At 39.5% G+C, this 25,291-nt stretch overlaps 1 protein-coding gene across 1 annotated transcript in view; it reads right to left on the bottom strand.

The window, feature by feature from the left end:
* Positions 1-8,948: 8,948 nt before the first annotated feature.
* LOC150079065 (dnaJ homolog subfamily C member 5-like) overlaps positions 8,949-25,291 on the bottom strand; it is a 181,631-nt gene continuing 165,288 nt past the window's right edge. The window contains exon 7 of the mRNA XM_090382579.1: positions 8,949-9,317. Within this exon, the coding sequence (XP_090238705.1) occupies positions 9,132-9,317 (186 nt within the window). The 3' untranslated portion in view covers positions 8,949-9,131. The remainder of the gene's footprint in view (positions 9,318-25,291) is intronic.

The following is a 25,291-nucleotide window of genomic DNA, read 5'->3' as shown; positions in this document are numbered from 1 at the left end:
TACATAGACCCATCCTATTGACCCTCACCTGAGCATGCAAGACAGTCTCTACCCACGCACTACAAGTGATCACGGGTGCTCTCCCTCTTGATCTTGAGGTGACTCGCACCGGCATGCTTCAGCAACTCAGACGCGGCAAAGCCACAACCTTCCAGGACCACACCACGAACCCGGCAAATAATTGTAAAGCTGAGAAGTACAGGCTGCAAACCTACTTAACATCAATATGGCAACAACGCTGGATGATGTCTGACAAAGGAGATGTCACCCGAAGGTTCCTCCCAAACTTGCAACGAATATACCCAAAATATGCCGCATGGCTCTGCCCTGGTCTCCATGTCACCTACCTTCTCACTGGACATGGAGCCATCCGCTATAAGCTTAACCTCTTCGGACTAACAGATAACCCAGCATGTGCGTGTGGCTCCCTTGAAACCTGGGACCACCTGATGCATGAGCGTCAGTTGTATGAAGATCTTCGGGGTCACTTCATCACACGAGTCCGCTTCAACCCTAAGAACCAAGAGCACCACCTACTAGAAGACGAGGCAACCTACAATGCCCTCACTAACTTTGCACAGTGCTTATTTGCAAGACGACAGACTATATCTATGCCACCAAACCCAGAACAACCAGAATAAAACAGCATACATACTGAAACTGAATATTGATCCATGGACGGGACATTGATCCCACGAGAGAACTGAACCAACGAATGACGTAACATGCATGGACCGCCACCAAAATCCTGGCTGACTGTCCGGATTTCCTACTTGCCGATCTATGGACGGAGTCACCACCAACGAGGACAAACTCGCTGAACAACGGACGGGACTTGTATCCCATGAGTGAATACGTAACCAGAACTTACATAAATCATTACCAAACCTAGACCAAAACCTTGGATGGAAAAACCCTCACTGGGTTCGCGGATGGCACAACCCTGTTGCCTCGCCACCTGGCCTGTGGTCTCTTGCATCCATGCCCTATTGGCGATCTGGGCCAGTCTCCTTGACTGGCCTATTTTTCCCTCTCCCTGAGTGGGAGGGGGAGGAGAGGGTTTTTCTGTCTCTTCTCCCTTCTTCCATCCCTTTTTCCCTCTGGTGGGGCATGGGCATGCCCCCCTGTAAACTGGAGTTGCCTTCCCTTTCGGCTCCATATTTCTATCTATCTCCCCTCCCCCAGTCTTCAGCCTTCTCCCCACTCTATCTGACAGCAACGTGAACACGCCCCACACAATCTAAAGTGACCAATCTAAATTAATTTCGCCGAACATTCTGGACTTCTCCCTAGCGCTTCCGCAACGCCTATGCGATCATTTTTTTTTTTTTTTTTTTTAGGTCCTAGCCACTGAAATCTCAGGAAATTAGGTGGCAGGACCTGCCACAGTGAACTATATACTAGTGGGCAACTGGTCTGCCTCCACGGGGTGAAAGTGGCGCAACGTCGGGGTCTGGCGGCTAAACGACCAGAAGAACAACGGTACACAACGCTACACATGTACAATATCCACACACTTTTAAATCTCTGGCTTTTCCAGTCAACTGGTTCACCCACAATGTAAACTACGCAGAGATGGGGGAAACCCCTGGTGCCGCTTGACCCTAAACACACTTTACAATGTACACCCACAGAGATGGGAGAAATCCCAGGGGCTGTTAGACACTAACATACCTTACACCTTATCTTACCTTATGTACGTATTTTATGTATGGGCTGCTCCTAGAACATAAGTTCATCTTCGCCTGGTTGCTCTGTTCAGTTGTTGCAGACTCTGTCAAGGTAAAAAGAAAACAAATAATAATAAAATAAAAATAAATAATAATAATTAAATAGAGTAAAAAAAAATTGCATCCTTTACAGAGATTCCGCATGGGGCGGGGAGAGTTAGATGAAAAGGTAGGAGAGAAAAAAAATTAAAATAAAATAATAATAAGGAAATACCAGTTGATTCGAAGAAAGTGTACCGTACAAGTACAAACTTCAGGTAGTACTAGAGACCCCAACTGACAAGCTGCACTTGGACCGCGCCATAATAACAGATAGAACATTCCCACACAACAGACTGGATATAACACTTGTGGACAAGAAGGAAAAAGCTACCTATCTGATTGACATAGTGGTACCCAACACTGGCAACCTGCAGAAACCCATGGGGGAAAAATCAGGAAGTACACGAACCTAAGGTAGGAGATCAAAGAGATGTGGCATATGCAACAAGTAACAACCATCCCGATCATTGTGTCCACCATAGGTATGGTGCCAAAGACCCTACATAAGTCTATCAGCAATGTCTCCCAGCAAACCCCAAAAGCAACTCCAGAAAGTCGCAATCCTGAGCACCTGTAGGATAGTCAGAGAGTTCCTCGACCAACAGTAACACTAGAAATAACTACCGTGTACTTCGTAGCAATACCCGTCATGAGGTGGAACCCCTAATCTGGGAGAAATAATATAAGAGAAATAATAATAATAAAAGTTTTTGATCCCACACAGGAGAAAGATAGGGAAAAAATATTCGTGTTTGTCAGCGTTTGTGTGTTTTGTAGTGTAGTGTTACATTTTGGCCTGACTACCTGGAAGCCAGGATCACCTGGAAGACTGCTTCCCAGTACTCATCCCTAGCCGCAGGAAGTCGAGGCCTCCCCTACTATCTGTTTGCCCTCCTCCCAGAGGAAAGAAGAATATCCTCGGTAGGATATGAAATCGATCGAAGGGAGAGAGAACGACTTCCATATCCCAGAGAAGTCCCAATCCAGGACAAAATTCAAATTCAAATTATTATATTAGGGCAACCTGTAATTTCTTACATATACCCTATATATGTATTATGACTGTAAATTGCGTTTGTTCTATGGTCGATTTGTCTGTTTTGCTGGACGAAAAAAGCCCAGTTTCTGGTGAAAAAACCTTGCTATCTATGCCTGAGAATGACTAACTCAGCCACGGAGTGAAAAAAGCCCTCTAAAGTTCCTCGTGTCATCGAACCAGGGCCTTTTCCACCCGGTGTGGGAAGGACAGTGACGATACCACTGTGCTACCCACACAGACTAATCTTGCGTGACACTACTTTGATCTTAGCCAAAAGGCCGAGAAGCGATATATCTCTCGCATAACAGGGTGCTAGTAGTAGTAGTGGCATGTGATGCAAGAAAGCAAGTGTATGAACTAATGCATCAGCCAAAAAAAAAAATCAAACCATTCCCTCCAAATGCCTGTCCAGTTCCTCCTTAAATTTATTTAATCTATCAACTTCCACGACAGATGGAAGTTTGTTCCAGCAATTAACCACCCGCTGGCTAAAGGCAAATTTCCGCACATCTATTCTACATGTCTTTTCTTAATTTGAATTTACGCCCCCTTAGGTTCCCAATATGAACAAGTGGAAGGATCCCATCAGAATTCAGCGTGCTCAATCCACTCAAGGCCTTATACACCTCAATCAGATCACCGTGCAGGTGCGTAGTCTCCAGCTGCTGCAATTTGCAGCACTTAAGCCTCTTGGTAAGAGGATCCCTTCATTCCCCTCACCAATCTTGTTGCCCTTCTCTGTACACGCTCAAGCAAATCTACATCCTTCCTAAATTTAGGCCTCCAGACCTATATGCAGCACTCAAGGCATGGCCTGACCATTGCCTTATATAGAGGGACAATTACCTTCTTTTCCGTTAGCAAAATTCCTATATTATCATTGACAAAACCCTATGACCTGCCCTGGCAGCCTGTGTGCATCGCTCAGAAAACTTCATATCTGACTGCACAATTACTCCCAGGTCTTTTTCATTTTCTACCACCTTAAGTGTAGTACCACACAGTTGGTTCATTTCTCTGGGGTTACTTCTACCCATATGCAGTACTTTACATTTGTCAAGGTTAAACTTCAGTTGCCACTTCTTAGCCAATCTGCCCAAATTATCTAGATCATGTGTTGCAGTAGTACGCTGCCATTACTGTCATTTTTGAGTGTTTGCACAGGGGAACCCCTGCTATTATGTTGGATGTAATTTTTCAACATTTCCACTTTTAGAATCCCGCTGTTGAGTAGCTAGTCAAAAAAATATTGAGAAATCCCCGTATTTTATTTTGTTAGGAAATCCCCATGTTAGGTTCTATGCTGTTGAACTTGTGGAAAAATCTAGATTTCAAAGTTCTATTACTATTGGATAGATACCAGGCGATTCAAGAGTTAAGTCATCCAAACATTGAAGTTATGTTCCTACTACCACAGTTGTACTAGGTTACTACAACTTCTTCCTTTGGCCATAAAATCAGGGCATTATATCCATCTTTAAAACTCATTACATCAGAAAATTGTCACAACGGTTTTTGGAAAAACTGATTCCAAATCTATTGAAGTAACGAAGGCATGGAAACATTTCTCAGTTGTGGACTGTATCAGAATCATAGCCTTATTGCTCAAAGTAAAACCGTCAACGTTAAATACGTATGGAAAAATGTATGGCCAGAGTCAGTTCATTCAAGAAATATGGTCGAGCCAGCAGAAAATGAAATTGGCAAAATAGTAGAACTTGCCACATCGGTAGAATGGAAAGGTTTTGATGCCTACTGAAGTCCTCGTGGGTAACAGTTGATAGAATCGCGATCTTCCCCACACCTGAGTTCAAATCCCGTCGTTCACGGAATTTTTATGGGTTTTTTTAACGTGGCCGAGTTAGCCGGGCGAGGGTAGCATGGTTTTGCTCCCGCAAACTCGCATCCAGCAAAACAGAAATCCGAACTCAGGACACACAATTTATAAACAATATACACGGAGTAACATGGTCTTAGTCGCCTATGTGCCTAAAAAAATAAAATTACTGAAGTTCAAGAATTCTTGGTGGAAAAAGAGCTGGCGAAGCAGATTTGGTGGAAATCACATCGGCAGTAAAACCAAATCAATTCAGAGGATGAGGGCGCATATGAAGATTCTAAACTTCCAAATTTTTCACTAAAAAGAACAAGGGAAGGCATAAAATTAGCCGAGCAGTGAGAATCTTACTTTTTGAATGCCGATTCTTGAATGAAAGCAGCCCAAAGTTCAAAGGGAGCTTCAAAAATGCTTAGTTCCATGCGATGAAATTCACAAAGATTTATCAGGCAAAAGAAAACAAACCCAGATTACTGATTTTTTAAAGAGCAGAAGATACACAAAATCTAGAATGGTGTATTTTTTTTTAACGTTTTGTTAACGAAATAGTTTATTTTTGTTAGCTTTTGGAACGTAACCCCCTGTTTGTACTTCTTAGTGCCATATAACACGGTTTCGCACAACACATTTTATAGGAACTTAACTACCGTATAACATTACCAGTTGTTATGCGCGGTATAACACGCTAGGATTGGCCAGCCCGTTCTTACCGACCTAAATCCCTTGAACACATATATGGATATTAGAGAAGAAAAGGAAAGGATTCACTTTGAATCCTTTTCTTTTCTTCTGTAACATCCTGCCTTGCATCTAACCTCTAAGTCTGGACAGGAACTCATATTCAAGACCAACTTTCTGATGTTAGTTCTTGTACAATACATTAATTGCTGTAAGCACTAATGTATTGATGCGCTGGGGAGACGCCTAGTGGCACATCCACACCCACCAGAAAATGTTCACCAGCTGATGGCCCTGACAGAAAAATGGACGTTACTGCAAGAATTTCAACATTGTTCTAAGTATGGACAGGCGGTGCAAAGCCTGCATCGACATTAATGGTGGCCATATCTCCTACTGGGGACCACCTCTTCCCTTTGTTCCATCTTTGGCAGTGATGCATCAGTATCATAGCAGTCAGTGCTATGTTGCCATTTTTGAATAATGTCCTTCTGTACCATTTTGTTTCTGTTGTAGTATCGGTGTTGTTTCCTTCATTTCTGTACCTCACGATGTTCCTTTGGTATGCTTTTCCCATATCCAAGCCACTCCTATGAGAAGCTACAGGTGAAAACCTGACTGGTCCTTAAATTTTGCACACCAGCGTAGTCTCTTGGCTACTCCATGACCTGTTATCAAAGTCAGCATTAACTCCGAATTGCTGCTAAGGGTCCTCACCCGTAATATATGCACTCTAGGCAAAAACATGAGAGTTACACGACCTTTTTCTGAAGTTTCCCACCCCCTTTTCCATTCTTGTATTAATTCACTTTGAATCCTTTTCTTTTCTTCTCTTCTCTAACATCCTGCCTTGCATATAACCTCTAAGTCTGGACAGGAACTCATATTCAAGACCAACTTTCTGATGTTAGTTCTTGTACAATACATTAATGCTGTAAGCACTATTTGTAAATCAGCCGGTAATTTGCCAAACGCCACCTGCAGAGCATTCGGTTGATACTGTTCGACATACTTTTGTAACAGACAAGAGAGCAAATCTCTGAGCCTGCAATATATATTTTTTAATCACAGAGTTTGTTATCCTATGAAGCCATGCTATAAATGCATAAGTTATAATAGAAACAAATAGGCAATCGTACAGTAAATTTAGAGCTCGGCTCCTTATGCCCCAATCAACTCTTATTACTCTTTTTAACTTGACCTAAAGAGTACGCACTTTATCTTTTAAATATTTAGCATGTGGGACAAAATTTATTCACTCTTTTATCTTTATTCCCAAGTATTTAATTACAGCATCATGTTATTGATATCCCTGATGCTCTTACAAGTGGATGCCTATTAATGCTCTCAAATGACCTTTCAGCAGCATTTGCACTGTTTTAGCTTCTGAGATCTGAAGCCATCTATTCCATCCCTTTCCAACAAACCACCCAAAATTTGCACTGCACGCTCCTCAATTTGTGACCGTGCATTGCCATATACTAATATCAGCACATCGTCGGTATATGCTATAACATCAACCCTGACATAGTTTTGTTTTAAAAACTCATCAAGCACGGTACACCAGCCCTGAGGACCGATCATCGAGCCCCGAGGACAACCTCTAACAACCTTCCTTTAAATTTTTGTATATGCTGTTCTGACAACAACCTTTCTTTCACAAAAATACTGCTTAACTACTGAAAATATTTTAATCAAACACTATGGCTCTTATTCTGGATAGTATTTCCTCCCACCATATCTTGTCGAACACACCATGAAAATGGACAAATCCTCCTAGAGCATACCGCCTGCCATATTTCTGAGTGTACTTCACCATCTGGTAAATAGAGTTTTCTGTTGATTTTCCTTTTCTATAATGACAAACCCACAACAAGCTATGCAAATCAGTGAGGTTATTTTAGTGCTGTTTTCAAAAAAACAGCACTAAAATACTGGCTATTCTTTTATTTATATAAACTACCTCATGCTAAATCAAAATAACAATTAAATGTGGTGTAATCAACTGTCTTGAATTAAATGCTTTTATAATTATAACACATTAAAACTGCTGCTAAACATTGCACTTGGTTAAATTTTTGTATGTAGTATAAAAGTATTTAATTGGAGACATTAACATGATAAATACATAAAATGACCTGAGAATCGATGAACCATTCTGCACGGCGATCTGATTGAGGTGTATAAGGCCTTGAATGGGTTGAGCACGCTGAAATCTGATGGGATCCTTCCCCTTGTTCAGATTACGAATCTAAAGGGGCATAAATTCAAATTAAGAAAGGACAGATGTAGAATAGATGTCCGGAAATTTGCCTTTAGCCAGCGGGTGGTTAATTGCTGGAACAAACTTCCATCTGTCGTTGTGGAATTTGACAGGTTGAATAAATTTAAGGAGAAACTGGACAGGCATTTGGAGGGAATGGTGTGATTTTTTTTTTTTTTTTGGCTGATGCTGCATAAGCTCATAACACTTGCTTTCTTGCATCACATGCCACTACTACTACTACTGCCTCCCAAGTTTTGCTCTTTCCAGTGGAATGAAATATTGAACAAATCTAAAGACAGAAAAACAGTTTCAATATTAGATTTGGTAAATTAACAGTTTACGGTAAAGTCAGCAAAGCACAATAGAATTTAGGAATTCACTGTTGTATTTTGAAGTGAAAGGGAAGCTTTTTGATGTCTGCAAGGCAGTCACTTTAGAAAGCAATCACAATATTAATGAAACTTAAAAAAAAAAAAAAAAAAAAAAAAAAAAAAATCAATATCACAAAAAAGTTCCGTTTCTTCCTGTCCAGTGCTGGAAGTATTTATTTATTCCATTAGAGTATACTTTAAAATGCTATTTACACAAAATAAAAAAAAAAAACAAAACTATGCATTTCAAAAATTAAGACAATTTAACAAATTTTTTGGAAGTACAACAATGGCAGTACCTCAGACAGTAAGATACTGCCCTTCCATAAAGACTTCAGTAGATTTGGATCTCATTAACAAACAAAGAAAACTTAATTAGAGCTTTTCCATTTTCTTTATTAACTAAAGGACTCAAAAATGATCAGGTCTTAGTAATTTTCAGTTAAAGCAAGTACATAAATGTGATATTAAAAGGTTACAAAGACAACTTATTCAAAATCTATAGGACTACAAAATTTTTCAAATATCAGGTTATGTTTGGATCAAAAAAAAAAACATATATATACACACACACAAATATTTTAAAAATAGGGCAAATCTATTAGCGATTCTTTCACACAATTGCCAATCAAGGGTGTTCTTAAGTTCCTATGCATAATTTATGCATTTTGCTACTGAATTACAATAAGCAAGGATATAACAAATACAGAAGAATACACTTTTGGTATAACTCCAATCAACAGTATCTTTTATTCAAGAAGCAATCAAATAAATTGAGTCCCTTATCTTTAGGGCTGGCACTTGTGGTGTCACAGTAATTAAATAACTGGTCTAAAATGAGATGTATCACATGATAAAAAAAAAATCCAGAAAAGCTAGCACTTATATTATTACATATATTACAAACAAATTTCATTAAAGAACTTATTTATAAAAAAGATGTACATAAAGAATGTTATATTACAAAATGTGAACATGTTTTTTTTTTCTCATTAGAATTCCACCTAATCTGTACAGGAATGTGCTTCAGTTCATCACAATGAGTACAGTTTCAAACGTTAACTTTTCCAGATAATTTTATTTATGCTTGGTTGAAAACATGGTGGAAACAAATCTGAAAAACCTAATCTAATATTCAAGTTAACCTTGGTCCCAAAGTGCACACACTTCACTGACTTTGCGGATGGAGAGGCTGCTCAGTAGCATACGTAGTTTGCGGAGCACTAGTGAGACTAGTTTTTTCTGTTGGATTAGAATCTGATTGGTAAGGCAGAGGAATGGCTGCTGAGCTCTGAGAATGAGGTTGTGTTGTTACTGGAATTTTTGACTTGTCTATGGCAGCATGTTCTTCTTGCTAAAAAATATAAAATTCAATTTGGATAAATTTTCAACACAAATCTCGTTGAAGTAAAAAAAAAAAGTTCCTCCTACCTATTTTTGTATAAAATGGTGTATATAAATGCACACCACCTATACAGAAAATTTTACATGAATCTTCTTTCCAGCTTCAAACTAAATCTTTTTATGCATATATAAAAGACAATTTATAAATAATTGGAGTAAAAACTATTGATATTATCCATTTTCTACTAAATATGGTAAAAAAACATTATTTACAAAGCTTACCTCTTTCAAAAATACCATATTTCTTCGATTCTAAGACGCACCTTTCCCCCCTATAAACCTCTCTAAAAACAGGGTGCGTCTTAGAATTGATGGTGTCTTACAATCGCAGGTTTTTTTTTTTTGCAGTTTAATTTTCTCATGCTTTGCACATAGCACCACACAGTTTGTTTTTACATGGAAACTGCGCCTCCAAGTTTGACTGTTATTTCATTATAGTGGAGCTCACTCAGCAAAAACTAGGAAGCTTTGTCCGTATCTTCGAAAGTACATAAGTGGAGTTACTGTATTTCGTTTATTTTGATCCCTTATTGCACATTAAAATTTGCAATAAGGGATCCTTTTACACAATTGCCAATCAAGGGTGTTCTTAAGTTCCTATGCATAATTTATGCATTTTGCTCCTGAATTACGATAAGCAAGGATATAACAAATACAGAAGAATACAATTTTGGTGTAACTCCAATCAACGGTATCTTTAATTCAAGAAGCAATCAAATAAATTGAGTCCCTTATCTTTAGGGCTGGCACTTGTGGTGGCACAGTAATTAAATGGTTGGTTTAATGGAAGTTTATTGGCACAAGGGCAACTAAGGCCAAATTGTGCCTGTCACAGTAATTCGGCAAAAGATACATATATATTTTTTTTATTATTATTTTTTCCAGTCATATGGCAGATAAGTTCATATAAATGAATTTGTTTTAAAAAATTAAATAAATTGGATAAATTTGCGTCATCATTGAGAATATAGGTATACTTGCGTGTACACCAATGCTAGGAGTTTAGTAAATAAATCTGATGAATTTGAGGTATTGCTCAAAACACCAAAGGCAGATATTGTTGGGATATCAGAGACGTGGTGTCACACAGATATAAGGGATGCAGAACTGCAATTTGGGGAGTACAATGTCTACAGAAAGGATAGACAGGATAGGAAGGGGGGAGGGGTTATGCTATTAGTTAAGAAACACATAAAAACCAAGGAAGTGAAGCCAGTCGACATCGCCGGACAGTGCAGTGTTGAGTTAGTTTGGTGTGACATAAGCACTGGGAGATCAAAATTGAGAGTAGGAGTGTGCTATAGGCCTAATGACTCTGATAAGTATAATAAGGAACTGTACAGGGAAATAGAGTGGGCTAGTAAATCAGAGAGTCTTATAATGGGAGATTTTAATTTCCCAGATATTGACTGGAATTTGGGGGCTGGTTACTCACACACTAGCAGGGCTTTTGTGGATTTATTGGATGATTGTTTTCTACATCAGCATGTTCTGGAGGCAACTAGAGGGAGTAATACTCTTGATTTGATTATCAGCAGTGATTCTTCATGCATTAAGAATCTGCAGATAAATGAACCACTAGGTGGCAGTGATCACAGTGTGCTGAAGTGGGATTTACTCAAAGAGGTAACTAAAATTAGGGGTAAAGGGAAGGGTTATTGCTTCGGTAAAGGCGACTACGATGGACTGAGACAGTATTTAAATTCTATACAGTGGGACCAACTGATGATGTTACCAACAGCAAATTCAAAATGGGAAGCATTCAAAGAACTTATCTTGGAAGCTACTAGGCTTTACATACCAACTAAGAAATATTGTTCAAGGTTTAGGCCAAAATGGATGTCAGATGAACTAATGAGGCATATGGCAGAGAAGAAAAATGCATGGGATACTTACAAATTAGCACATGACACAGAAGCCTATGATAGATACAAGTTGATATGCAACCAAGTTACAAAGGAGGTTAGGCAGGCGAAGGCAGATTACGAGAAATCCTTGGCAAGGGATGCAAAGAAAAACAGCAAAGAGTTCTTTACTTATGTAAACTCTAGAAGGAAGGGGATGAATCAGATTGGTCCACTTGATATTGATGGGTCAACTGTTGATGATCCTGCTCAGGTAGCTAACAAACTAAATGAATATTTTGCATCGACATTCACACATGAGGAGTTATTCAGCAAGGGGAATGCCAGAGGTGTATTCAACTCTAGCAGTAAGCTACAGAATCTTGAAATAACTGGGAGTAAAGTGGAGGAGAAACTGTTGAAGATAAACACAAGAAAGGCACCCGGGGTGGATGGGATCTATCCAGTTATATTAAAGGAGGCAGCAAAGGAAGTAAGCAAACCCTTAGCCATTATTATGAGAGCTTCCTTGGACTCAGGGGAGGTACCCATAGACTGGAAATGTGCAAATGTGATCCCAATTCACAAAGGAGGATCAAAGGCTGACACAAGTAATTATAGACCTGTGAGCTTAACTTCTGTTCCTGGAAAATTAATGGAGGCACTGGTTAAAGAAGCACTGCAGGATCATTTAGACAAGACTTCAGTTATAGCTCAGACACAGCATGGTTTTGTTAAGGGGAAGTCTTGCCTGACCAACTTGATTGGATACTATGATGCAGTCACAAAAGAACTGGATGCAGGGAATAACTTTGATATTATATACTTGGATCTTAGAAAGGCTTTTGATACTGTTGCACATTGAAGACTGCTACACAAATTGGAGCAGTGTGACATTGGAGGCAAATTGCTGCTATGGATAAAGGGGTGGTTGAGGGGGAGAAGACAGAGAGTGGTAATCAATGGACACTGCTCATCGTGGACTAATGTTATTAGTGGAGTCCCTCAGAGCTCAGTGTTGGGTCCATTATTGTTTTCTGTATTTATAAATGATATTGATGATGGTATATCAAGCTTAATGTCCAAATTTGCAGATGATACAAAGGTTGGCAGCTTGTCAAGGACACTACTGACACTATGCTGCTGCAACAGGATCTGGAAAGGTTGAGCAGATGGGCTGAGAGGTGGCAAATGAAGTTTAACATTGACAAATGTAAAGTACTACACATGGGAAACAGCAACCCCAGAGCAACGTATCAACTCTGTGGTACTACACTGACAGTGGTAGAGAATGAAAGGGACTTGGGGGTGGTTGTGCAGGCAGATATGAAGTTCTCTGAGCAGCGCAGACGGGCTGCAAGAGTAGCTCATGGAGTATTGTCAATGATATACAGGAATTTTTCCAGCACGGATAAGGAGGTGATTATTCCATTGTATAAGGCAATGGTCAGGCCACACCTAGAGTACTGTATACAGGTCTGGAGGCCTCATTTCAAGAAGGATGTAGAGCTGCTGGAACGAGTACAGAGAAGGGCAACAAGATTAGTGAATGGAACAAAGGGGTGCTCTTACGAAGAAAGCTTAAGTTTTGCAAATTACAGTGTCTGGAGACTAGGCACCAGCGAGGTGATCTGATAGAGGTTTTAAAGCCTTGAATGGTTTAAGCATGCTCAATGCTGATGGGATTCTTCCTCTAGCTCAGAAAAATCACCTGAGAGGGCATAAATTCAAATTGAGGAAAGACAGATGTAGGATAGACGTGCGGAAATTTGCCTTTAGCCAGCGGGTGGTTGGTTGGTGGAACAGACTTCCATCCCTTGTGGTGGAGGTTGATAGCCTAAATAAGTTTAAGGCTCAGCTGGACAGGTATTTTGAACGAACAGAGGGGTGAAGTGGAAGTGGGTTTTTTTTTTTTTTTTTTTTGGCTGATGCTGCATAAGCTTGCTTTCTTGCATCAAATGCCTCTACTAATGCTAATGCTAACTGTGACAGGAATATTCGCGAATTTTGAAATTCTTTGCAGGGCTTCAGAGTGCCTGCTATTCATTGTCTCTATAAGTAGATCTCCAGAGCGGAGTCTTTTCACCATTTTAGGTGGCCCAGCAGCATTCTCGAGACATTTCTGGATAAGAAATGGAGGAAGTGCACCTACTTGTTGACTTGTTTGAGAATGTATAATAAGAAACAGTGGTGTTTCCTTTTTGGATCCTTCTGTTCTCTGTCTCTTGGGATGGGGACTGTCAGAGTCAGTTTGGTCTGTCCTTGAATAAGTTGAGGCATGAGGCTCAACAGATGGATTACGGACTTTGTGATCCATGTTTGCTCGTTTTAGCCCTTGGCAGAGAACCTTTTCTGCCAAGGTTACCGGCCCCGCCACGGGGAGGCAGGAGCAGTGCCGCTAGAGTGACCAAGCGGTATAAGTTAGTTTGTTAGTTTTAAGGAAAAGAAAAGAAAGGTGGTTTTCCTTTCTTAAACTTACTTACAAATCGTAAGAATAAGTTAATGGTAAATTACCTTAAACGTAAGAAAAACTTTTGAAAATTAACAAGATCTGTCACACTGAGAAGACGCTCTGTAAATCGCTCAAAGAATCGCTCGATCACAATAACGCTTCGCACCCGGGGCCAGTAATTAAATAATTGGTTATTTAATTACTGTGGCACTATGAAGCCGCATCGAAACGAAAAGTTATTGTGTATGTAAAAGAACATGGAAATAGAGCTGCGGGTCTACATTTTGACATTAGTGAAGTAAATGTTCGTTGTTGGAGAAATGCTCGCAATTCCATATTTTCGTGCAAAGCAACCAAGTGCTTTACAGGGCATAAGAAAGGAAGATTTGCACAAGTCGATAAAGCTGTAATACGTTTTGTAACGAAGACACACGCAAAAGGATTACCCATCACTCAACAAGCCATGCAACTCAAAGCAGAAATTGCCAAGTCCTTCGGAATAGAAAAAACAATTCTTAAAGGCAGTCGCGGCTGGTGCAACAGACTCATGAGTCGTAGGCGGATTATTGTTAAGGCACCAAATATCTATCTGTCAAAACATTGCTGCAGACTTTCAACAGAATCTGATTAACTTTCAGCGACAGGTGATGAAATTAAGGAAAAAAAGAAACTATGAGTTTAGTCTAATTGGAAATGCTGATGAAACCCTGGTCTTCTTCGATATGCCTCGAAATTACACTGTCAACACTAAAGAAATCAAGATTATAAGCACAGACTATGAAAAGCAGCATATCACTGTGATGCTATTTATCACCGCCGATGGTCGAAAGTTGCCACCATATTTAATTTTAAATCGAAAAACCATACCGAAGAATGAAAATTTCCCCAAAGATGTTATTGTGCATGCACAAAAAAATGGATGGATGTCGGCAGAGCTTACGGAAGACTGGCTAAATGTTATGTGGAATAGACATCCTGGAAGTCTTTGTAGCCCACCTAGCATGCTAGTACTTAATGCATTTCGTGGACATTTGTCCAAACGGGTCAAAAATAAAATTGTTAGAGAATTTACTTGCTTAAACCAGTTGGGGTGTCTCCACACCCCAACTGGGTTAAGCAAATAAATTCTATAATTTTTACTCTACCGAGAGAGCTGAAACTTGCTTTAGCTGGAGCCAGAACTATTTTCTTGAATTTTCCCACTTCAATTTTCAGAAATTTCTATTCAAGTTCATGTAAACGACAAAAATGTGACATGAAGTATGCATTTTTTAGGCCTTTTCAGTTATTTTTCTAGCCCTCACCCTAACTAGCCTAGGGTTTATGAAACACGATGCTTGATTAGTTTGTTGATGTTGAGAGAGCGTGCCTTTCTGTTTACAGAGCGTAAACACTTCATAATTGTTTATGAAGCGTGAGAACCGTTGCTCCATCATTGCATCAGTTCTCCATACAGCTATATCAAGAAGGCAAAAAGAAAAAAAAAAAAACAAGAAAAGACAAACCATAACTACTGTTAGTTGATATAAGAAGCAATAAAGCGAAACAGTAGCAACAACTGTTTCTGAAACAGAAAATCGACGAAATTCATCTATTGGAAGCCACACTGCAAACAGAAAAAACTGGTGCAAAACTGATAACACTGCAATTAGCATTTGATCAAAAAAAAAAAAAAAAGTTTGCTCTATTGTAATTGTTTTTATTGAATGGAACAGCATTTTCCTGGATGTGTATCTGATCTTCTAACGAAATTTCAAGAAAATATTTCTATTGATAGCTGTGTTATGAACTTCAAAAACTGGTTGCCAAAAGAAGAGAGAGAAAAAAAAAAAAAAAATATCCTCCAAGAATAACGAATTGTTTTTTTGAAACGTGTATTGTTCACAAAACTGCAATATTTTCAAATACAAATCTAATGGATTACAGCTAATGGGCTGCTCAAAATGTATTGTTAGAAAATATTTGCTTGGCATGCTTTGATGTTATCACAAAGTGAGAAATTCTGTTTTAGTACACAAGCCGAACAAATTCAACATCCAAGGTCATATGCTGTTCTGAACTGCAATAAAAAGATAAACCCCACTGAAAAATAGTTTTACTCCCTCTCTCTTCTTTCACTGTGGTTTTTGGCAGATGTGCAATTTCACACAATCAAGCCGGTGATTGCTAAATGCAGTGCAGTTTCTTATATTCTTGGGATCTCCTCTTGGGATCTCCTCTGACCGTGTGATCCTGGAGTATAAACAGAAAATATGTTCGTCAGAATGCTGCACACCAATAGCACCAATTATCAACTCTTTTACTGTCCTAATTTTCATTGTGTTCAGATAATCCACATTAGGAAAATTCGAAAATGCTATATCAATTAGTTGCAAAAATCATTTCTCCCAAAAAAATGAATTACTTTAGGTACAATAAAGGACTACTATTAATGATTTTACGGAAAGAAAGTATCCACAATAAAACATCCGTAAAAGGCAAAAACATATGGTCACTTGGAAGAAAGTAACCGTAGACATTTGCATTCAAGGATAATCTATACAGCGATGTTTGAAATTTATAATGCAGTTCACTCGCTAATATTTCCAGAGGGATTATTGTAAAATATTGTTCCCTAAAACAATTACAGTAAAGCAAAGTGGATTTTTTCTCAAATGCGCAAAATAATTGCGTAACCTAAAGGGTAACTTCCTGTTTGATTTCACTGCAAGGGATTCTCTGAATAAAAGATCTATTCTAACTGTATTCACCTATTATTATTATTATTAGCCATATGGCGCAAGGAAGCCTGAGGCTTATGCTGCACCAGCCGAAACAAAATTTCCGAGTTACCCTGAGAGAGAGAGAGAGAGAGAGAGAGAGAGAGAGAGAGCAAAAAAAGTCAGAAGCAGAAAGTAAAAAGTAATCACCAAGAAAGAGAAGAATGATGATATCCAGCTGAGGACCCTGGGTGTGCCAAGCCCATACTCACCAGATGTTACTGTCTTGACATTATTTCTAGATGACAAGTACTTTCTATGCAATAAAGGATTACTGTACTGTTGTTTGATCTTACCATAAGTAAGGTAAGAAGGAAACACTTGCCAATATTTCCAGAGGGATTTATATTGCTGAATTTATCACAAAGAAGTTTTCACAATTATAGATATGTACAAGGCAAAAACACAGAAATCAGAAAACGCTCTACCTACCCCACCCAAACAAATTATTTTCATTACAAGAAAAGGTTGCTAATGTTGTTTTCCCCTCGGGGGATTTTCTAGATTTTTTGCTTCTGCACAACGCGAGAACTTCAGTTAGGTAGTGACAACTCCGGTTTTCAGATTTCAGACTTTGAGATGTTGAAACAGTTGATTTCACTTTTGCTTGATTTCGCATAATTTGAATTCAGACATGCAAAGAAATTATCTTGAAGGGGAATATGACGAACAGTCAGCATCAGAAGATGATAGCTTGTTCTGCAAGGAACTGGAAAATAACAGTAGCACAGAGACAAGCGATGACAGCAGTGACAAGGAGCAGGAGGAGGAAGATATTTATATTGGGAAGGATAAAAGCACAGTGTGGAGGAAAGTTGCTCCTCATCCAAATATTTGTACAGCTCATCATACATTTACCAGGTGTGAAGGCTGCAGGTAAGACTGCAAAATCACCAGTTTTTATTATTTTTCGATAATGAAATGATAACTCATAGCAAAACATACTAAAGAATATATTGATCATATCACTTCGAATTTTTCAATGGCAAAGGATGCTAGAAGAACACATAACAATCAAATGAGAGCTTTGATGGGTATTTTAACCATGTCGGGAATGTCATGATTCGGGGGCTGGGGTTGCGGAAGAGAGCAGTCTGTGGATTTTTGGCTGCTATAAACGGATAAATATTTTAAATTTTTACTGTATTCTTTGTTAATTAACACAGCACATTGTGTTTTACAGGGAATTAAATAGGTTTAGTAGCATTCGTTAGCTTCTTATTTTGAATTTAACCAGTGTTTTTGGAAGTTATGAAGCTTTGGAAGTTTATAGAGTGTAAACACTTCATAATTGTTTATGAAGCGTGAGAACCATTGACTCTGCCATTGCATCAGTTCTCCATACAGCTATATCAAGAAGGCAAAAAAAAAAAAAAAAAAAAAAACCACAAGCAAAAGACAAACCAAAGCTACTGTTAGTTGACATAAGAAGCAAAAAAGTGATGACTCCTGGTGTTGGCGCCAATATTGTTGAACTAGCCGCCATATTGTAGTCGACAAGAAATAGCTTAACATATATATATCTCGAACTGATAGCGTAAGGTATAAAGTAAAACAAGATAGCATAATACAAAGCACTGTATTAGGTATCTGTTAGAGAAATTGTTAGAGAATTTCAGTGGAACATCATCTTGCGGAAAACAAAGAAATTCACTCCACCTTCCAGAACTTTGCTTCTCTTGCTTTTGAAAGATGCTGATCTATTGGACAAACACTAACTGCTCCCATCTGATTGTTTTTACCTGGGCACTGTTTGTGTTATATGCAGAGTGTAAATATGTACTGATGAATCATATACCAGCTTAGTTTCAGTTATACTATTATGTTTTATGCTGAGTGTTTACATGAGTGTTTACACTCAACATAAAAATTTGCTTGAACTTCATTTTGCTTTGCTGTGTTAAAAATATGACAAACCAAAATTTACTTACCCTCCCCTTTTTTTGTAGAAAATATCAATAAATTACAGCCATTAGAATGTCAGGAACAACAGACAAATTTAAAAAAAAAAGTACTATACTATAATCAAAAAATAAAAAAGAGAATGCAATCAGATTTTGGAAAGCCTTACCATTTCAGTTCAAACTTGGTAAGAGGAAACAACCATTCTTTTGGAACAAATCTTTCACATGCGATATTGTATATTGTAATTAAGTTGCACAGGACAATACACTGCACACAAATCTTATTCATGATAAGACTGTTTATTTATAAATTACTTGAATTTCATATACATAATAATAATATAATGTATTGTTTACTAATAATTATTACACTATTTTTTTCTAAAATTGACAAAGATCAGGATTTCATTTATTATAACACTGCCAAGTTAGGGGCTGTAACCACTTCAAAGCAGTTAGAGCAGAGGTTCCCAAACTTTCTCGGTTCACAGTGCTCTTGGTGTCCAGTAATTTTTTTTCACGGCATCCCTGGGGCCAAAAGAAATAGCTTACACAGTGGCTTTTGACCTTATAATAATCTGATTCTTTCTGTGCTTGCAAGCGTGCGTGTGTAATATTTAAAAATATATGTTATATGATAGTTATTAGCATAGGCATTTGATGCAAGAAAGCAAGCTTATGCAGCATCAGCCAAAAAAAAAAAAAAAAAAACCCACTTCACTTCACCCCTCTGTTCGCTCAAAATACCTGTCCAGCCGAGCCTTAAACTTATTTAGGCTATCAACTTCCACCACATGGGATGTAAGTTTGTTCCACCAACCAACCACCCGCTGGCTAAAGGCAAATTTCCGCACGTCTATCCTACATCTGTCTTTCCTCAATTTGAATTTATGCCCTCTCAGGTGATTCTTCTGAGCGAGAGGAAGAATCCCATCAGCATTGAGCATGCTCAAATCATTCAAGACTTTATACACCTCTATCAGATCACCTCGCTGGTGCCTAGTCTCCAGACACTGTAATTTGCAAAACTTAAGCCTTTCTTCAGAACACTAATCTTGTTGCCCTTCTCTGTACTCGTTCCAGCATCTCTACATCCTTCTTGAAATGAGGCCTCCAGACCTGTATACAGTACTCTAGGTGTGGCCTGACCATTGCCTTATACAAGGGAATAATCACCTCTTTATCCCTGCTAGAAAAATTCCTATATATCATTGACAATACACCATGAGCTACTCTTGCAGCCCGTCTGCACTGCTCAGAGAACTTCATATTTGCCTGCACAGCCACCCCCCGGGTCCCTTTCATTCTCTACCACTGTCAGTGTAGTACCACAGAGTTGATACGTTGCTCTGGGGTTGCTGTTTCCCATGTGTAGTACTTTACATTTGTCAATGTTAAACTTCATTTGCCACCTCTCAGCCCATCGGCTCAACCTTTCCAGATCCTGTTGCAGCAGCATAATGTTAGTAGTGTCCTTGACAACCCTGCCTACCTTTGTATCGTCTGCAAACTTCGACATTAAGCTTGATATACCCTCATAAATATCATTTATGAATACAGAAAACAATAATGGACCCAACACTGAGCCCTGTGGGGACTCCCCTAATAACATTAGTCCACGACGAGCAGTGTCCATTGATTACCACTCTCTGTCTTTTCCCCCCCAGCCCCCACTTTATCCACAGCAGCAATTTGCCTCCAATGCCACACTGCTCCAATTTGTGCAGCAGTCTTCCATGTGCAACAGTATCAAAAGCCTTTCTAAGATCCAAGTACATAATATCAAAGTTATTCCCTGCATCCAGTTCCTTTGTGACTGCATCATAGTATCCAATCAAATTGGTCAGGCAAGACTTCCCCTTAACAAAACCATGCTGTGTCCGAGCTATAGCTGAAGTCTTGTCTAAATGATCCTGCAATGCTTCTTTAACTAGTGCCTCCATTAATTTTCCAGGAACAGAAGTTAAACTCACAGGTCTATAATTACTTGTGTCAGCCTTTGATCCTCCTTTGTGAATTGGGGTGACATTTGCACATCTCCAGTCTGTGGGTACCTCCCCTGAGTCCAAGGAAGCTCTCATAATTATGGCTAAGGGTTTGCTTACTTCCTTTGCTGCCTCCTTTAATATAACTGGATAGATCCTATCCACCCCGGGTGCCTTTCTTGCGTTTATCTTCAACAATTTATCCTCCACTTTACTCTCAGTTATTACAAGATTCTCTAGCTTACTGCTAGAGTTGAATACACCTCTGGCTTTCCCCTCGCTAAATAACTCCTCATGTGTGAATGTCGATGCAAAATATTCATTTAGTTTGTTAGCTACCTGAGCAGAATCATCAACAGTTGACCCATCGATATCAAGTGGACCAATCTGATTCATCCCCTTCCTTCTAGAGTTTACATAAGTAAAGAACTCTTTGCTGTTTTTCTTTGCATCCCTTGCCAAAGATTTCTCGTAATCTGCCTTCGCCTGCCTAACCTCCTTTGTAACTTGGTTACAGATCAACTTGTATCTATCATAGGCTTCTGTGTCATGTGTTAATTTGTATGTATCCCATGCATGTTTCTTCTCTGCCATATGCCTCATCAGTTCATCTGACATCCATTTAGGCCTAAACCTTGAACAATATTTCTTAGTTGGTATGTACAGCCTAGTAGCTTCCAAGATAAGTTCTTTGAATGCTTCCCATTTTGCATTTGCTGTTGGTAACATCATCAGTTGGTCCCACTGTATAGAATTTAAATACTGTCTCAGTCCATCGTAGTCGCCTTTACGAAAGCAATAACCCTTTCCTTTACCCCTAATGGTAGTTACCTCTTTGAGTAAATCCCACTTCAGCACACTGTGATCACTGCCACCTAGTGGTTCATTTATCTGCAGATTCTTAATGCATGAAGAATCACTGCTGATAATCAAATCAAGAGTATTCTTCCCTCTAGTTGCCTCCTGAACATGCTGATGTAGAAAACAATCATCCAATAAATCCACAAAAAGCCTTGCTAGTGTGTGAGTGACTAGCTCCCAAATTCCAGTCAATATCTGGGAAATTAAAATCTCCCATTATAAGACTCTCTGATTTACTAGCCCACTCTATTTCCCTGTACAGTATCTTCACCAAACTGACTCGACAGTGCACTGTCCTGCGATGTCCACTGGCTTCACTTCCTTGGATTTTATGTATTTCTTAACTAATAGCATAACCCCTCCTCCCTTCCTATCCAGTCTATCCTTTCTGTAGACGTACTCCCCAAATTCCAGTTCTGCATTCCTTATATCTGTGTGAAACCAAGTCTCTGATATCCCAACAATATCTGCCTTTGATGTTTTGAGCAATACCTCAAATTCATCAGTTATTATAATAAAATAATTATAAACAAAATTACATTTCATAATACAAATTATATATACTTATAATAATAATTTTATTCTTTATATATAACCAACAATTATAGATCATCACAAAATTAAAAAGATGCAGTTCAATGGATACTGTACACCTTTTTATAATGAAATAAATTTATAAATTTCAAAAAAAAAATTTAAGTAACTTAAACCCAAATTAAAGGGCACCTTTGGAATGTTGCTGCAGCACCCTGGTTGAAAACAATTGAGTTAGAGCTCTGGACCTTTGACAACCTTCTGGCCTTCTCCCCACAAAAAAAGTACTTTTATCTCTCTCTCTCTCTCTCTCTCTCTCTAGGTTCAGACTGAATAGAGAGAAGTACCTCCCTTCAGGATTCCCCCCAACAAAAGTGATTGAAGGGAAGTGGAAATTGCAGGAAAATGAATCCTGTTTTACTTTATTCGGTAAACAGCTACCTGTCAGTGCAAGAGAAGTGAAATTACAATTGCACCTCAGAATGAAATGAAAGCTTCCTAAATTGATACTTATTTATGGCGAATTTTTCGAGTGTGTATGTGTGATAACAAAAAGAGAATTTTTCCCTTGAAATTTTTTGATGGTATCAAATGTCTATCAAGGAATTATGGAAGTATTCAGTAACAATACAAATATGAGGAAACAATCTGCTACTCGTTTGCACAAAAGGTGAGATGCATGTGAAGTTCCTTCAACATTAGTTTTCGAAGTTTATAGCGCAGCTATCAACAGAAATATTTTCTTGAAATTTCGTCAGAAGATCAAATATACAATCAGGAAACTGCTGTTCCGACATAGTCCTCTAAAAACAATTACAATATCAAATGTGCATTGTAGTGCGCATCAGTTTTACACCAAATGCGCATCAGTTTTACACTAGTTTTTCCCGTTTCCATCATGGCTTCCGATAGATGAATTTCCTTGATTTTCAGTGAGTAGATACAACTAGTGAGTAGATATAAAGCCCTGATTGGAAGGTGGAAAATGCGTGAACGACCTCTGACCACCGGGTAATCACCTACAGGATTGCAAGAACGCTAACAACAGTACCGATCAGACAATTGCAACATAGATTCGCAATTGCTATATCAAACTGGGACCTCTTTGTGCAACAATTGGAAGCTGCTACATCTGGTGGCCCACAAGAACAGGAGATTGAATTAGACCCAGATCACCACCAAAGAACAGTTAGAACTCATTACCAGTGTAGCTCAGATGGCAATTAGGAAGAAAAATCCCATCCCTGGCACATGTGCTGAAAGGAAGTTACAAAACGAAGAAAGGATTTTCAGCGGGCACGCAGGACCTGGCCTGAGAATGACGTTGAAGTCTTGAGACAAAGGTATAGGGAAGACAGAAACCAATACACAGATAAAATTCGCAAGAGCAAAAAGAGTGCCTGGGAGCGCCTGGTGACAAAGGGAAATGAGAACCCCTGGGGGGTGGCGTACAAGGTAACCACCAACAAACTCCCTAGGAGGGGGGGGGGAGTTCTCACAACTGCCAGAACCCAACAAGGACTACTTACAACTGTCCATTATGTGGGAGCATAATGGACAGTTATGTGGGAGCAATCCATTAACAATATTTTGGACAACATCTTCAAGGAGTCGGGTTAACCGCCTCCTTGAAGATGTCACAAAAAAGCAGCAAATCCTATGCAAGCAAAATGAAAACTACGAGATGGAAGCTGTGGAGCAACCATTCACATTAGAGGAACTACAAGAAGCAGCAGCACAAATCCGGTCCAAAAAATGCCTGGGCAAAGATCTACTAGAGCCAGAGATTATTCAGCAAGTTGTCCAATTGACTCCAAACCTACTACTAAAGCTGTACAATCAATGCTTGTCAGAGGGATACTTCCCCAAAAAAATGGAAAATGGTGACTGTAAAACTGATTCTCAAGAACCCCAGCAAGGACCGACAACTACTGAACTCGTACCAGTCTATCGCCCTCCTCACAGTCATGAGCAAACTACTGGAGCGATTACTACACAAGCGGATTTAACACTACTACTCTGCTGCCAACCTGGAATCACCCAATCAGTTTGGCTTTAGGCCTGGACCAACTGTGGATGCCATGAGGAACCTTCTGGTTGCTGTTGAGGAATGTCAGAAAAAAATACTTCCTAGCCATAGCAGTGGACTTTGCTGGGGCGTTCGACTCCCTTTGGTAGCCAAGCGTCCTGGGCAGACTCCGACAAGCAAAAATACCAGCCAACTTATACAACAGCATTAAAGAAGTAGTGACACCATACCACCGAATCACCAGAACAGTACACCGAGGATGTCTGCAGGGGTCTGTCCTAGGCCCTCTACTCTGGAACATGGTCTTTGACGAGTTCCTGCACATTAATCTTGGAGAAGTGCATTCACAGGCCTTCGCTGATGATTTAATCCTTAGAGTGACTGCAGACTCAAGAGCTCAGCTGGAGGACCAAGCAAACAACGCCCTAAAAATCCTACAGAAGTGGGCAAAGGACAACTTTCTCCAAATATCAAGAGAGAAAACCAAATCAATCCTACTGAAAGGAACCCTCGATGTCAGAAGGCCACCCAAAATAAAAATAAAGGGCACCACAATCAACTTTCACACTGAAATGAAATTCCTTGGTGTCGTTTTTGACACAAAGCTATCAATTCCAGCCCCACCTCAAAAAAGTCAGGAACAAAATAAGGAAATATTCTGCCATGGTTGCAAGGATCACACACCGCGACTGGGGCCTCAAAAAACGTGTCCTGACGTATTACAAGACCACTTTTATTCCAATGATCACCTATGCGGCCACTATTTGGTATCACAAGACCACTATGGTCATCAATAGAAGAACACTAGAATCAACCCATCGGTCAATCTTACTCAGAGTGACTCGAGCCTGCAACACAGTCAGCACGGAAGCCCTCCAGGTGCTGGTTGGTGTCGTCCCATTGGACCTGGAGGCAGTCCAACGCGGCCTAATCTGCTACTACTCCGAAGGGATACTTATCACATTCCAAGGATATACAATCGAACGGACAAATGGAAAAAGCATGGAAAAACTGACTATAAAAACACCTCCAACAAGAATGGCAGAACAGGTGGATGGCCTGCAACAATGGGAAGGTGACAAGGAAATTTTTACCATACATTGACAAGGTCTACCCAAAATCACCAGCTTGGCTTCAGCCGGGACAGGCACTCACCTTTCTACTAATGGGCCATGGGCCCTTCAATGACAAGCTCACCACGTTATGGCTCCTTGATGACCCATGCTGCACATGTGGAGATGTTGACAGCTGGTCACATCTTATGTATCAGTGTCCAAGGTACGAAGATCTGCGGGGATTATTCTACACGAGATTGACATACATCCCACAGGCCCAGGAGCATCACTTCTTGGACTCACATGATGAATACAAAATCCTCACAAAATACGCCCAGGACCTCTTTGCGAGAAGAGGAACTCGATACGCGCTGACAAACTAGCAAGTGACTGGAACCAGTTGCATTCTCCATGCCACTGTTCCTCTAACAGAAAATGACAATTAAGCAGAATGTTGCATAGTTGCAGTATTCTTCAAAGAATGACTGCAACTATGAACAA

Source organism: Mastigoproctus giganteus, chromosome 10 (assembly GCF_048544385.1).
Source record: "Mastigoproctus giganteus isolate SK-2022 chromosome 10, ASM4854438v1, whole genome shotgun sequence".
Lineage (NCBI taxonomy): Eukaryota > Metazoa > Arthropoda > Arachnida > Uropygi > Thelyphonidae > Mastigoproctus > Mastigoproctus giganteus.
Note: the sequence above shows the minus strand (reverse complement) of the source record. Positions and strands in the feature narration are given on the sequence as shown.